The following is a 15,806-nucleotide window of genomic DNA, read 5'->3' as shown; positions in this document are numbered from 1 at the left end:
AACTGGGTGATGATGAGATAAACTAGTGAACTGGGGGATGATGAGATAAACTAGTGAACTGGGGGATGATGTGATAAACTATTGAACTGGGTGATGATGAGATAAACTAGTGAACTGGGGGATGATGAGATAAACTATTGAACTGGGTGATGATGTGATAAACTATTGAACAGGGGGATGATGTGATAAACTATTGAACTGGGTGATGATGAGATAAACGAGTGAACTGGGTGATGATGAGATAAACTATTGAACTGGGTGATGATGTGATAAACTATTGAACAGGTGGATGATGTGATAAACTATTGAACTGGGTGATGATGTGATAAACTATTGAACTGGGTGATGATGTGATAAACTATTGAACTGGTGATGATGTGATAAACTATTGAACTGGGTGATGATGAGATAAACCATTGCACTGGGTGATGATGTTATAAACTATTGAACTGGGGGATGATGTGATAAACGAGTGAACTGGGTGATGATGAGATAAACTATTGAACTGGGTGATGATGAGATAAACCATTGAACTGGGGGATGATGAGATAAACTATTGAACTGGGGGATGATGAGATAAACCATTGAACTGGGGGATGATGAGATAAACTATTGAACTGGGGGATGATGAGATAAACTATTGAACTGGGTGATGATGAGATAAACCATTGAACTGGGGGATGATGAGATAAACTATTGAACTGGGGGATGATGAGATAAACCATTGAACTGGGGGATGATGAGATAAACTATTGAACTGAGGGATGATGAGATAAACCATTGAACTGGGGGATGATGAGATAAACTATTGAACTGGGTGATGATGAGATAAACCATTGAACTGTTACCACAACAGCACTTGGCCCTGGTGTGTGAATAATACAGAATAATAATGTTATTGTGGATTTCAACAAATCCATACATGGCAAGTTGAAGGTGACAAAAAAACGGGTTGGTCGGAATCTAAAGCGGGTTTTTGTTTTTAACACTTTGCGTGCTGCAGTCGCAGATTTGCGACGAGTTAAAAAATTTTGAAACAAATTTCTTAGTTTTAATTTTGGTTATTCGTCGAACTTGACAACCAAGTTGTGTATTTTGTTGCAAATACCACTTGTAATTCACAGCCTTATGAAAAACATAAGAGCAATACCCATGGGCAATCACCTGGTATCACCTGGATAAGATGACCAGGGATCTACTGGTCGGCATGGATGAACAACAAAATATGTCACGGAAAAGAAAGCAAATACCTATTTTGTGGGGTGACCCCCAAAGACCCCTTTCGGGCCCGATATTTATTTTAATGCCGTGAACTTTGGTGCAAACACAGTGATGAGCGTTGTGGTAAAGTTACATCGAATTCGTATGTGAAGTTTCAGAGAAGTTGCAAGTGTTTGTCGATGGATGGAGAGACGACAGACTTAACGTGAGATTAATAAAAGCAATAATCACAACAATGAAGATCTTATACAGGCTTATCTAAAGGCCCAGTCACACCTTGATGTTTCAGCCAGCAATGGCAACTTATCAAAATGTATGTAAAACGCTGGCTGACACTGAACGTTTGATGTTTTTTCTAAAGATTCTGATGTATTCATGAGGAGTTGGTCGTATGCATAACATATTAGTAACAGACACAGAACGTTTCGTTGTCTTATAGATAACTTATACCAACGAATGCTTAGCCTGTTGTTGGCATTCACAACCTATGTCCAAAAATAGTCTAACTTATGCATAGCGCGGCAGCGTATCGCCGACGATCACGTGGCGTAGCCTATTAAAAGGCTGCAGCACAACGATTCAAATCATAACCGCCGGAGAAATGGAAGTGTCGACATCGCAGTCACACCTTGGCGATCTTGCCAGCGAATGCCGACCTCTGAAAAATGTGTCTAAAACGCTGGCGCACGTCGAATACGGTATGGGTAAGTTTGGTATACGTGAATAGAACGCTAAAGTACGCTATCATACGTCGTAGTAAGTGGAGTACGTCTTGTACTTTTAAACATGTTAAACATTTTACGACGTACTCGCCGTATGCCTCACACGTTCCGCATGCGATGGGAATAAGTTGTACGCACGTTATGCAATCGTTGGCACACTTCGACAAAAGTTACTTGTAAGGTACTCATAAGTCGAAATGCGTCAATGTAATGGTTAGCATTAGTGTTCCAGACTCCCTGTTTTTATTTATTATTTTTATCTTGCCAAAACGAAGTTTTTGCAAGATAGTGTTGTGGTTACCAAATTCGCAAACCACCATTCAGGTCCCTTAGGTGAGGTATCTCGGCAAGTATATGTGTAGTTAGGCCCAAACCCGTTGTCTAGTGGGAATACATGTCATTTATGCGAGCTGCGACTCTTCAGGATAGCCGTTTTTCTTTTACTATCTTTATTTTGGACCAACCGCCATGATTACCACCACAACCACAACATCAACCACCAACCACAACGCCGCTTCACCACAACCGCCACGACCTTCCCGTCACACCTCGCAACCGTAGCATCGCCACCGTTCTTGCCCCGCTGTGGGTACCGGTGTTGGATTCGTGCAGAGCGCGCGTCGAACAGCGTGTACAAAATCACGGATTTTGTGCTTCAAAAACGGATCAAAAACGACACACGCCCACTTTTTGCCGTCCAATCGGTGAGCGAGGGGCGATTTGGCCCCGCCTCCAGAACGATCGATATATGCAAATTTGTGGATCAAAAAGCCTTCACGCCCACTTTTTCTCGGGCCAATGGGGAGCGAGGTGAAAGGTCAAAGGGAGGGGGTCAAAGGCGAAGCTACGGGGGATAAAAGGACCGTGTTCGTCAGTCAGAGCAGTGTGGAAGTCTGGAGCCCGAAGCCTGCAGTAGCTGGAGAAGCTGAAGAGAGTCGAACGAGGAGAGCCCAAAGAAGAGTCCAGGGTGGAGAGTCCAGAGGCGGAGAGGCGGCAGCGGCGAAGGCAGACGAGGGGGTGCTCGCGACGGTGCCGGGAGCTGCACGCCCGAGGAAGGCCGGCAGCGCGACCTGGCCGAGGTGGAGACGCACACCAGGGATAATAAAGATCCTCTATACCCCGAGCATCAGCAACCCCCTCCTGTTTCCCCCCCGCGCTGAGATAGTGCGACCAAGGGGGCCCCGTTCCCACCCCCTACCAGACACCGTCCACGAGGCCCGCGGGTTGCGGCGCCATCGCCGCTCCGCGTCTCATCACCAGACGGGTAGGCGCGACCCGGTCTCGGCCTCAGGCCCGCCTCATTCTTGGGGGTATTCTTTCCTTGGTTTTGGGTATGTGTTGTCGGCGCCGTCTGTGAAGTAGAATTGTATAAGTGTTGCCGTGTGCTCGGTAGTCGGTATTAGCTCTGCACTGTGTTTTCACTTTTATATTTGCTTTTTGTGTAAATGGAATTGTGTTTTCTTTTTTTTGTGTGCATTTGGTGGAATTGTATTTGTGTGCTTCCCGTGTGCCGCGAATAAATGTGCTTTATTGTTGAACTGTTCTCCCGCTTCGCTTCGTCTTTTCCTCCATTGAATCCTCATCTTGCTTCAGGTAAAGGGTTGGTAGTGGGCTGAATACGCCCGATAATTAATCGAACCGTCGAGGTCGACGATAACACCGCTCGGTTATTCTGATAGTACGGAACGGGTCGCTTAAGTGGCCCGTGTCCGAAGTCGACCTGCGGCGAGGTGCGATCGCCCGGTCTACCCTCCGCATGGGTACTTAGGTAGGTCGAATTTGGCGAGCAACCCTATCCCACGTGGGGGCTGATTGGCTCTATCGCGGTGAGACCGAAAGGTCCACCCGTGACTGGTTCCCGGCGTTAGTCCGAGAGGGTCACGACTGGATTGTCCGTCCGGTGGGCGACGTGCCGCGATTCGAGTTACGTGGCCGTCAGCACGCCGGCGGGCGCGAATACCGCAACAATATGTTAGTCAGCTTGTATGTTTTTTTTATTTTTTGTTTGTTTGTCTGTAATCAAGTATTTTAAAAATTCTGCAGAGCACAGTTATCATTGGAAATTTTTGTAACTTCGCATATCAGAGGCCTATAGAGGTCCCTTTCAGCGCATAAAATTTTGAAGGTCAAGGTCAAAGGTCAAGGTCACTTTGTTGCAAATCAGGGGAGTCGACAAAACCCTTATTTTTTGAGTAATTTTGATTGGATCGTCTTCAAACTTCATGGGAATATAGTTCATGGTCTGGCGCTCAGCTGATTAATTTTGGGTGGCGATTGGCCTTGACCTTCATGGTTAGCGCTGAAGGTCAAACATATTTGACCCCAAGATCAAATTTTCAAGTTTTAGGAACCATATCGTGTAGTACCTCAAATTGAACACCTCGATGAGTGCTTTCTCGATATGTCAAGCTTGAGACATTATGATGTCATTTGGTGACGTTATGAGGCAAAAGCATATTTTTCATGGTTACTCTGTAGAATGATTCTCATCGGAATCTCTCGTCGGCAGATATTCCTCAAGGAGTCGCTCCTGGTGGATAGCAGCACTGTTCACCTCAGTGTGATTTCAAGAAGTCACACGTGGTCACCTTTTGGCAAGATTCGGGTCACCCTGCGGGTGACATTGGTTTTTTTTTTCTTCGGTATGACGGTGATGTTGACACTTCGATATCTAGTGCGATTATAATATAATATAATTAATAGGCTGCCGCTCATCAATTTAAATCATAACCGCACTAGAAATCGAAGTGTCAACATCACCGTCATACCAAAGAAAAAAAAAAAACAGGGAGTCTGGAACACTGATGCTAACCATTAAATCGACGTGTTTCGACTTATGAGTAACTTACAAGTAACGTGTGTGGACGTGTGTCAACAATCGCGTAACGTGCCTACAACACGTTACTCATAGGTTAGAAATAAGTTTCGGGTTCGCTAATAATTACCTCGACGTGTTTTGACTTATCATTAACCCACAATTAACGTGTGTCGACATGTGTCAACGATCACATAACGTGCCTACAAGTTATGGCCAGCGAAGCGGAACATGTGAGTCATACGCTGGCATAAGTCGTAAAATTTCAAGCATGCAAAAATTTTTCTTTTTTTTTTGTATACCTTGGTCGAGGCTCGTATGAGAGCTAACACACAACTCACAGCAAGTGAGGATGGGACGGGGAACATGGCGAAGAGAAGATGGACATTTCGGGGACTTTCAGGAAGGAAAGCAGGAGAAATGAAGGAAGTGGGCTTGGGTGGATTATCGGGGGTAGAAAAGATCGAGGATTTGGATGGGGGAAGATAAGAGGTGGTGGTGAACAGCTGTTTTGAAAGCCTGGAGGGAAGAATGGGAAAGAATAGAGTGAGGAAGTTTATTCCAAAGGCGGGAAAAAAAGAGGAATGAAAGAGTGAAGATGAGCAGTGATTCGTGATTTTGGTAGTTTTACCAGAAGGGGGTTGTTGGCGGACCTTGAGCGCCCTGTGGAAATGTGGTGGGGACAAATCGCAGAGAGAGCAGGGGGGGCAAGGCTGGAGAGGAGTCGGTAGAAGACAGAAAGACCACCGACCAACCTGCGGTGATCGAGTGAGAGCCCCAAAGACTCAGCTTCATTGCGGGAGATGCCGATGATCTTAAATGCCCTGGTTTCGACAGCGTGAAGCCGAGAAAGGTGGGAGGCAGGAGCACCAGCCCAGAGGGGAGAGCAGTACTCCATCAGGCTACGGACAAAAGCTTTGTAAGTGGTCAGGAGCTCAAGAGGGCCGAGGAAGGACTTAGCACGACGGAGGATTCCCAGTCGCCGACTGGCTTTTGAGGCGAGGTTGGAAATGTGACTTTCCCAGGAAAGGTCATGGCAGATAGTGAGACCTAGAAGCTTGAAAGAAAAGACTTCTTCCAGAGGATTGTTGAGAAAGTGGATGGGGGGTTTTCTAAACGGTCCTTTCGAAGAGACATAGTGAGAGTGTGAGATTTGTCTGGATTGAAAGACATGTTCCACGTGTTGGACCAGTTTGTGATTTTTATCCAGATCTGCAGTGAGCGAAGAAGCTGCTGCTTGCCGGTCTGAGGGATGACAGATGGTACGGCAGAGGGTGGAGTCGTCGGCAAAGAGAAATAGAGGATTTTCCAGAGAGTCCGAGAGATCATTGATGAAAACCAGAAAAAGAACAGGGCCCAGAACGCTACCTTGAGGAACTCCAGCCTGCACAGGAAGAGGGGATGAAAGAACTCCATTTAGGGCCACACGTTGACTGCGACAGGAGAGGAAGTCTGCGAGCCATGAGTGGAGATGGCCTTGAATACCATGGGAAGAGAGTTTGGTGAGTAGGGCAGGGTGCCAGACTGTGTCAAAAGCACGTGATATGTCCAGGGATACGGCTCGGATTTGAGGACAACCGCAAAGTACAACGATGAAAGCCAGCGTACTTCGACATATGGCAGTGTTTTTCAGCGTGCTCTCAATTTTTCCAAAACTTACCCATAACGTATTGGACGTGTGCCAGTGTTGAAGACAAATTTTTCAAAAATCGGCATAAGCTGGCTAAAACGTCAAGGTGTGACTGGGCCTTTACGGACAGGCACCACACACTCAGACAAAATAAACCCAATGGACTTTTGCAGCCTGGGAGGAAGGGAGTTGAGGTCACAGTTTTTGGTACCTGAGCGTTTCGGGGGAAGGTATGCTCTGTGGTGCGGCACCCGACAGAAGTTGAGTGGTTCGGTCCACCGCCGCACGTGGACACATCGACCGCCGCACGTGGACACATAGACCGACGCACGTGGACACATTGACGGCTGCACGCCACACGTAATCATGTCTGGTGGAATCAAGAGGCGAGAGATGAGCAGAAGGAAGGACCAGATTAGAGGCTTGGTCGAGGTCGTGTGGGTGAGGACCAGTACAGTAGGCGAGCCGAAGGCAGAGTCAGGCAGCAGGAGAAAAGAAAAAGAAAAAGAAGAAAAAAAAGAAGAAGAAAAAGAATGAAAGAAGAAAAAGGAAAAGAAAGAAGAAAAAGGAAGAAGAATGAAGAAGAAGGAAGAAGAACAAGGAAGAAGAACAAAGAAGAAGAAGAACAAGGAAGAAGAAGAAGAACAAGGAAGAAGAAGAAAAAGGGAGACAAAGAAGAAAGAAGAAGTAGCAAGTCCGTGCTTTCTCCATCCTGGAGCTCGGGGAGGAGCCATGGCGAAACTGACGTCATCGTCCGATCCGAGCATCCCGATTGGACCGGGCCTTCATCTGGTCCGCCCTTCTGGGCGGGGTTTCGGCCAGACGCCGGTCTGGCCCACCCACTCCGTGAGTGTCTGAGTTTGGAAGGTGGAAGCCCATGCGGCTTTCATAGAGAACCTCGGATTCTGCCTCAGAAAACGCGACTCCGGATACAGTGGGTAGTCCCGTACGGTGTGGCCAGCGTAACGAGGGGAGCAAGCGAGGCAGATTTACCTCAGTAGAAGAGTGGGAAGCGGAATGGAGGGGATAAAATAAAAGGGAAACAATGATTTAATAACCTAATAATTTAATAACCAAACCCCATCGCAACGCACCCCGTGTCTTCCCACTACACAAGGAAGGGATCCAACTACACGTATATTAATGGAATAACTGACTCGGAACAACTGTATGTTGTATGCATACGGTTCCGAGAACCCAAACAATATATATATATATATATATATATATATATATATATATATATATATATATATATATATATATATATATATATACACACATATATATATATACACACACGAGTTACTTCCTGGGTTGAGGCTCAGCATTTAAAAAGATAGGTCAGGTCAGGTATGGGAGCATGTGCCAGAACAGCGCGTCGCTGCGTCCACTTTCCACCGGTACTCCAGGGGCCTCCGTCTGGCCATCCCCCAGGCAGATGCCAGGCCCATCCCCATCTCCTTGAGATGATGGTCAACCTGCTGCAACCATGAGACACGTGGTCGGCCCACTGGCCTCCTCCACTCATGAGACTCCCTCGCTGAGAGAATCTGGTGAGCAGGATCAGCGTCAGGAAAATGAGCCACATGTCCATACAGCCGCAACTGACGCTCACGGACTATGCAGGTAACAAATCGCATCCGAGTCTCTCTCAGCAACCGCTCGTTGGACACAAAATCCGACCAGCGATAGCCAAGGATTCTCCAAGACACCTGGTACCAAAGGAATTAAGTCTCAGTCTCAGATCCTTGGTCAGAGTCCAAGTCTCGCACCCATAGAGCAAGACTGGAAGTACCAAGGACCTGAAGACTCGGACTTTCATCCTCCCGCACAGGTACCGGCAGCGCCACACCCCATGATCCAGTGAATCCATGACTCCCCAGGCCCGACCCAGACGTCTATTGACCTCTGACTCGCAGCCAGCAGAGTTCATGAATATCACTGCCAAGGTAAGTGAATCTCTCCACGACCTCAACATCCTCACCACAAACAGACACAGACAGGACAGCAGCATCCAAGATGTCACCAAAAGCCTGGATCTTAGTTTTGACCCAAGAAACCCATAATTCCAGTGGCTCCGCCTCCTCATTCAGCACCTCGAGGGCCCCCAAAGGATGTCTAAAGTCTCCGCAAAGATGACTGCATCATCTGCAAAATCAAGGTCCGAGATCTTGACATTCCCAAACGATGCACCGCAGCTTGATCTCTCCGACATCCTCCCTAAAATCCAGTCCAAACAAGTGCTGAAAAGTGTGGGGGCAAGTACACATCCCTGACGAACTCCAGTAACAACTGGAAATAAGTCAGAGATGGTACCACCACACTTCACAGCACTCTCATTACCAGAGTATAGTTCAGACATCAGATCGATCAGTTTTGGTGGCACCCCACGAAGACCAAGAATCCTCCAGAGGACATCCCGATTCACTGAATCGAACGCTTTACAGAGATCAACATAGGCTGCAAGCAGCCCCTGCCGAAACTCTCGTCTGCGTTCGGTGAGGACACGAAGGGCAAGGATACGGTCAATCGTTGACCTCTTTGGTGTAAAGCCTGACTGCTCTGGACGCTAGTGCTCAAGCAGATGGTGGCGAACCCTATCAAGAATTATCCGAGCAAAGACCTTGCCCGGCACTGAGAGCAGCGTCACCCCTCGGTAGTTGTTGCAGTCTTGGCGATCACCCATCCCTTTCCAGAGAGGGACAACAAGGCCCCTCTTCCAGTCAGTTGGGATGATACCTGTGTTCCAGGCAGAGCACAAAACTGCATGCAACGACACGAGTGCAGCATTTCCACCAGCCTTGAGAAGTTCGGCATGGATGCCACAGATCCCTGGAGCTTTGCCCCGTTTCAACTGGTTCACCGCAACCCGTGTTTCCACAAGCGAAGGTGGACCACAGTTGATTCGAGGGTCAGCAACAGGGATTGTAACACCCTTGACGTCCAACTCGACAGCTGGGGGATCAGCCTGGTACAACCGCTCAAAGTAACCGGCCCAGCGGGCCTTCACTTCAGACTCCTCTGTCAAGAGCCTACCACTCTCTGCTCGAACTGCAGTGCTCTGAGGGATGGGCTTGGATGAACGCAATGCGCGAATTCCCCTGTAAGCGGGACGAGAATCACCTGTCCACAGGTGATGCTCTACCCCCTCACAGATTCCTCGCACATAGGCCTCCTTGTCCACCCTCAGTGCACGTACAGTTTTACGCCTCAGCTCCCTGAACAGCTCAGCTCTGCCATTCAGCCTGGCCCTGTGACTCTGGTCAATGGTATCCAGTGTCCCTTGAGAGACAAAATTCTTCTTTGCCCTGCGGTGAGCTCCAAGATATCCACCGGCAACATCAAGGACGGTGGTCTTGAAGGCGCTCCACAACTCTTCAGGACCCCCCAAAGCACCCAGACCCCCCAAGTGTCCACTCAGCCTGTTCGCAAACTCCTCAGCTACTCTCTCATCCCTGAGCTTGGCAACATCCAGCCTCGGCTTGGATGGTACCATTCTCCAGGATTTAAGGTGCAGCTTTAGAGTTGCTACAACAAGCCTGTGGTCAGTATTGAGGAACTGAGCACTCCGGTAGACCCTGCAGTTCTGGATCATCCTCCAACGACCGTCAATGAGGACATGGTCAATCTCCTTTGCCACACCGCCAGCGTTGGAATACCAAGTCCAGCGATGAGCTTGTGGGCGCTGAAACCATGAACCAGCCACCCCAAGTCCATGACTTCTTGCAAAGTCAAGGAACTTAGTGCCATTCTGGTTCATAGTTCCTGACCCATGGGGACCAACACACACCTCATAACCATCCCTATCAGTTCCAGTAGATGCATTGAAATCCCCCAAGACTAGAAGTGTATCTCGTCTGGGGCACTGATCAACCACAGACTCGAGTGTGGCGTAGAATGCATCCTTCACGGTGAGATCACTCGCCTCAGTCGGAGCATAAACAGAGACCAGGGAAATGACACCGAAGGAGTGACGAATCCTTAATCTCATAATACGCTCGTTGACCGGTGTTACCTCAATTATCATTGGGGTTAGCTTATTGGAAACAGCTACAGCAACTCCTTGGGTATGGTAACCATCAGAGCGACCAGACCAATAGTAGGTGTAACCACCCACCATTATCTCGCCGCAATCCGGTCTCCGAACCTCAGAGAGAGCTGCAATCCCGATGTCCAAACGCTTGAGCTCAGATGATAACAGAGACAGGTGATCATCCTCTCTTAGGGATAGGACATTCCAGGCACCCACCCGAAGGGACCGCCTCAGGTTAACCCAAGGAGACCGCCGTCTGGTGGACGACACCTCAGCACCACTCCAACACACTCTCCCGCAATCTGACCCAGGGATGTTACCCCGTGGTTTTCATCCTATCATCAAAGATAGAGCACGATAAAAAGATAGAGCACGGAAAATCCTGCGGTGCCCCTGCTTTAAGCGTTATGGCTGTAATTTGGAGAGCTGCAGTGAGCTGGAATGAGGACGACATTCACACGATCAACAGTGAACTTCTCGGGGAATGAAACCAGCCCGTGATTGCTGAAAAATCCATACATTGCATTGACAGTGATGACCCGCGATGCTTCCTCTTCACGACACGTGCATAAGTCCCGCCCACTGTGACGTCATCCCACCGCGATTGTCATTTTATATTTCCGTCACTGTTATTTATTTACTATGTTAGATATCCCATTATTATTCCCAGTACTCTTTATCACTTTAACATTAATAAATCAATTTGTGCCGCCGTCGTAGTTTTATTTTTTTCCGATTACCACAGCAGTGACGTATTTCCGTTTGGAATTGTTTTAAATGTTAATTCTCGTCGTTATTCTTCGACGGTTATTTTAACAATAAAGTGTACGTACTTGCTTTGTATTTCAATTATACAAGGAGTAATATTTTTTGTAGAAACAATTTTTTTTAAAGGACATCGTCCCTGTCGTTTACGTGAGTGACGTCAGAAATGGTGTTTGTTCTGAACCGGCGATGACAGCTCCACAGAGACCATTGTGTCGAGGGTGAGATGTTCCATCACTGTCGTCCTGTTCTTGAGCGAATGCACTTTCCCTCAGGTGGAAGAGCCGAACACCACACTCTGATTGTTGGTTTTATAATCTTAATCTTTGGATTTCTTGATACACTGAGCCCTTCTGAAGTGCTTGCTTCTCAGTGACTTACCTGTTCCATCGTGACTCCTTTGGCGCCATGTGTCGGCATGTCGATCTTTAAACAGTGTCTCTTGGTCGTCCCCGACAACGCCGGTTTCACAACGATTGGACATTAAGGAGTTTTGGGGAGCTTCCTGTCCAGCATTCTGTTTAATCATCATGATCATCACCCGGCCACCCTCACCAGGCTTTGCCCATCTGAGCGTACACCTGCACTCTCGATGGAGGGATGGCTCAGAAAATAAATTACGACCCCATCTGTCACAAGCAAAACTAAAGTTGGAGAATCCGAACTGTAATGAACAGACCGTTTTGTTTGTGGGTTTCCAGTTGTGGCCCAATTACGTCCACAAAAGACGCACGTGACAGACACGTGAAAACACGTGCGGGCGTGGTTATTAGCGGAGGGGCGTGGTTATTAGCGGAGGGGCGTGGTTATTAGCGGAGGGGCGTGGTTACAAGGATGAGTGACCATGGTAACACCGGCGACTTCGGGGCAAAATAAAACAATTTGTCAGAATAATGGATGTGTGTACGCAGAACGTGAGGGGTTAGTCAACGGTGAGAGTGTGATTTAATGGGGAAGCATTGGTGTGTGGATATGGTGTGTGTGTGTGTGTGTGTGTGTGTTTGTGTGTGTGTGTGTGTGTTTGTGGTGCGTGTGTGTGTGTGTGTGTTTGTTTGTGTGTGTGTCCGTTTGTGTGTGTGTCCGTTTGTGTGTGTGTTTGTGGTGTGTGTGTGTGTGTGTGTGTGTGTGTGTGTGTGTGTGTGTGTGTGTGTGTGTGTGTGTGTGTGTGTGTGTGTGTGTGTGTGTGTGTGTGTGTGTGTGTTTGTGGTGCGTGCGTGTGTGTGTGTGTGTGTGTGTGTGTGTCCGTTTGTGTGTGTGTCTGTGTGTGTGTGTGTGTTTGTGTGTGTGTGTGCGTGTGTGTGTGTGTGTTTTGATCATGAAGCTTAACATATTATTTCTGCTAACTCCCCTACCCGCACCCCCCTGTCTGTCTCTGTCTCTCTCTCCCTCTCGTTATCCCATCCTTGCTCTATCCCCTCTCAATGGAGTGTAGTACTCTCCTCCCACATCTCTCTCTCTCTCTCTCTCTCTCTCTCTCTCTCTCTCTCTCTCTCTCTCTCTCTCTCTCTCTCTCTCTCTCTCTCTCTCTCTCTCTCTCTCTCTGGACATATCCAGATGGTGCTTGTCCATATGGGAGTTTGTCTCTGGACATGTCCTGGCAGTGTTTGCGGACGCGTCTTCGGGGTGTTTGTCTCCAGACGCGTCCTGGCGGTGTTTGTCTCCGGACGCGTCCTGGCGGTGTTTGTCTCCGGACGCGTCGTGGCGGTGTTTGTCTCCGGACGCGTCCTGGCGGTGTTTGTCTCCGGACGCGTCCTGGCGGTGTTTGTCTCCGGACGCGTCCTGGCGGTGTTTGTCTCCGGACGCGTCCTGGCGGTGTTTGTCTCCGGACGCGTCCTGGCGGTGTTTGTCTCCGGACGCGTCCTGGCGGTGTTTGTCTCCGGACGCGTCCTGGCGGTGTTTGTCTCCGGACGCGTCCTGGCGGTGTTTGTGTCCGGACGCTTCCTGGCGGTGTTTGTCTCCGGACGCGTCCTGGCGGTGTTTGTCTCCGGACGCGTCCTGGCGGTGTTTGTCTCCGGACGCGTCCTGGCGGTGTTTGTCTCCGGACGCATCCTGGCGGTGTTTGTCTCCGGACGCCTCCTGGCGGTGTTTGTCTCCGGACGCGTCCTGGCGGTGTTTTAGTATGACCGGTAGAAAATGGATTTCAAACATTATTTTGTTTCCATCGTCACTGTTATTCTATGCAGAATCATTTTGATGAAACAGTATGAATCGTAATTAACGTTCCACCGCACGTCTGCCTTTCCTTCCTCAGTTGTGCACCACTGTTTTGTCCTTCCCACTCCACCCCTCTTGTCTCATGCCCCCCTTGCTGTGCGTTGTGTGTTAGCTCTCACACGAGCTCAACAAGGTATACAAACCCCCCCCCCCAAAAAAAAACCTCATTTTGAAGAAGATATGAGTTTTTGTTTATCATTATTTCAGGCACCTCGAAGTTTCTGGTTTTTCTCTGAAACGTACTCGAATATGTATTTCCCTTTTACACAAAATGAATACATTCTTCTATTCCCTTGTGTAAGTGGAAGTCGTCCATTTTATAACGACGTTGTCAGATTTGATATTTTCAGTCGAGTTGATAAATGTTAACATCTACATATAATTACTTCTATTGAATGTACAAACGCCCTGAGGTCCTGAGACAAATCAAAACAAAAATGTATATGAGCATAAAAATTTTTAATTACCAACAAATTACTCAATGCAAATTATTTTGTTTATTTTCATTCCTTGTACACACACTAAAACAGATCTGTCCTGTGTGTTCTGTCCGGGTTTAATCACCTTGTATCATACATTTTTATGTATGTCTGCACATTTTCTTCAGAAGTACTTGCAAACCATGGTTAATATTGTCACAACGCTGGCGGCCGAGGTTAATCCGCCGACCCAAATTGTGGAGACGGGCGGTTAACACTGCCAGCCTGGACAGTCAAGCAGTTTTTCCTGATTAGGAGACGGACACATTGATCCTCGGAGATTATAATGCGCGCGGGAAGGGTGTGGCGCAATGGCGGAGGGATGGAGGCACGTGGAAAGCACAGCACAGGGGGTTTATACTCAAACCCCATGACAAATACACGGACACATCCACTTAAAATAACTGTGGAATTTAATAAAAATAGACAAATATTTAAATGGGACAATGATTCAAAAGGTAATGATAATAACGTGAAGTAAATAAATCCTAAAGTCGAGGCACCTCTACACGCAGACTTAAACACAAACAGGGGGAAACAAAATATAAGAAAACCCTTTCTTTATTCTGGCACTTAGCTTAATGCAGAGATGGTCTTTGTGGAACTTGCAATTGAGGCGCTTCTATTTGCACATGTAGACACGCGCAAAATGGCACCAAGATGCTCTCTCACAGTGGAAACGTTCGTCAAGCAATTTGTGAGCGTATTCAACACCAAGGCTCAGAGACCCCATGCAGCTGGTTCATGCGTCGATTGCACGTGCCGATACGCGGCACTCTGCAGAATTGCGCCCTTCCCTTCGGTGACATACACGAGGCATCGGGGCTGTCATGTATCAGGTAGGGAAAGCAGTTTGAATGCACCATCAATCTTTTATTGTGCTCCACATACAGAAACCTCAGAACCATTTATGAGCCCAGCCTCCTCATGCCACCATGTTCCCGCCTCGTGATGGCCGCACTTCCGGTTGTTCTCATATTGTTGTGGAGCTGGGCGTCGGCTGCGAGCACGACCGCTAGGTGGAGCAGTAGGGTCGGCTCTACCGAACACCCGGAATCTAGATCGTACCTTTCGGAAAACTCTGAGGGTACGGGTCCCTTACAGGACCGTGAATCGTCAATAAATCAACCACGTAGTACAGGGTTATTTGCGAAACTTCAAAATACCTCGAGGGCCACATGGCGAACTATCGAGTATTCACACCTTCGACGGAACTTGAACGGGACGAGTCGTTTCCGAGTGGATGGTTACCGAGGTCCCGTCGGTCCAAATGTACTTCTACAGCAGCAACGACCTTCTTTAATTCCCAAACACACACCGTGTTAAACCAATATGGAAAACACAGAAATGAGCTGATACATTTCACAGGGGATTTATTTACAATATGGAAAGGCAAAACACAGAGCAGAATTAACACCGAATATAGTCATGCAATGTACAAAGAGCAAGCACTTAACGATTTCTACTTCCAGATGGGCCCACAAATACACACACACACACACACACACACACACACACACACACACACACACACACACACACACACACACACACACACACACACACACACACACACACACACACACACACACACACACACACACACACCCAGAAGGACATGGACCTTCCCGCCTTGTGCGGTTTGACTGAGACAAGCGAACCAGACCAGCGTCGAGATGCGATCAGAAGAACCAGGCGCCAGCGAGATGCGGTCAGAGGAACCAGGCGCCAGCGAGATGTGATCAGAAGAACCAGGTGCCAGCGAGATGCGGTCAGAAGAACCAGGTGCCAGCGAGATGCGGTCAGAAGAACCGGGCACCAGCGAGATGCGGTCAGAAGAACCGGGCGCCAGTGAGATGCAATCAGAAGAACCGGGCGCCAGCGAGATGCGGTGAGAAGAACCGGGCGCCAGCGAGATGCGGTC

At 48.2% G+C, this 15,806-nt stretch overlaps 2 protein-coding genes across 8 annotated transcripts in view; one reads left to right on the top strand and one right to left on the bottom strand.

The window, feature by feature from the left end:
- Positions 1–11,160, bottom strand: part of LOC147017784 (uncharacterized) — a 42,817-nt gene extending 31,657 nt beyond the window's left edge. Inside the window, exon 1 of the mRNA XM_085896759.1 lies at positions 10,944–11,160. The gene's annotated coding sequence lies outside the window, so the exon portion shown is untranslated. The remainder of the gene's footprint in view (positions 1–10,943) is intronic.
- Positions 11,161–11,270: 110 nt separating this feature from the next.
- Positions 11,271–15,806, top strand: part of LOC147017782 (dnaJ homolog subfamily C member 9-like) — a 70,043-nt gene continuing 65,507 nt past the window's right edge. For 2 of the 7 annotated variants that reach the window (XM_085896767.1, XM_085896760.1), the window contains exon 1: positions 11,271–11,410. In XM_085896767.1, the coding sequence (XP_085752893.1) occupies positions 11,379–11,410 (32 nt within the window). In that variant the 5' untranslated portion in view covers positions 11,271–11,378. Of the gene's footprint in view, positions 11,465–12,034; positions 12,122–15,806 lie in introns of those variants that run through there. The other 5 variants (XM_085896762.1, XM_085896761.1, XM_085896765.1 and 2 more) reach the window with 5 other exon arrangements.

The sequence above is a fragment of the Eptatretus burgeri genome, chromosome 10 (assembly GCF_056783735.1).
Source record: "Eptatretus burgeri isolate ZD-2024b chromosome 10, Ebu_testis_v1, whole genome shotgun sequence".
In the NCBI taxonomy this organism is placed as follows: Eukaryota; Metazoa; Chordata; class Myxini; order Myxiniformes; family Myxinidae; genus Eptatretus; species Eptatretus burgeri.
Note: the sequence above shows the minus strand (reverse complement) of the source record. Positions and strands in the feature narration are given on the sequence as shown.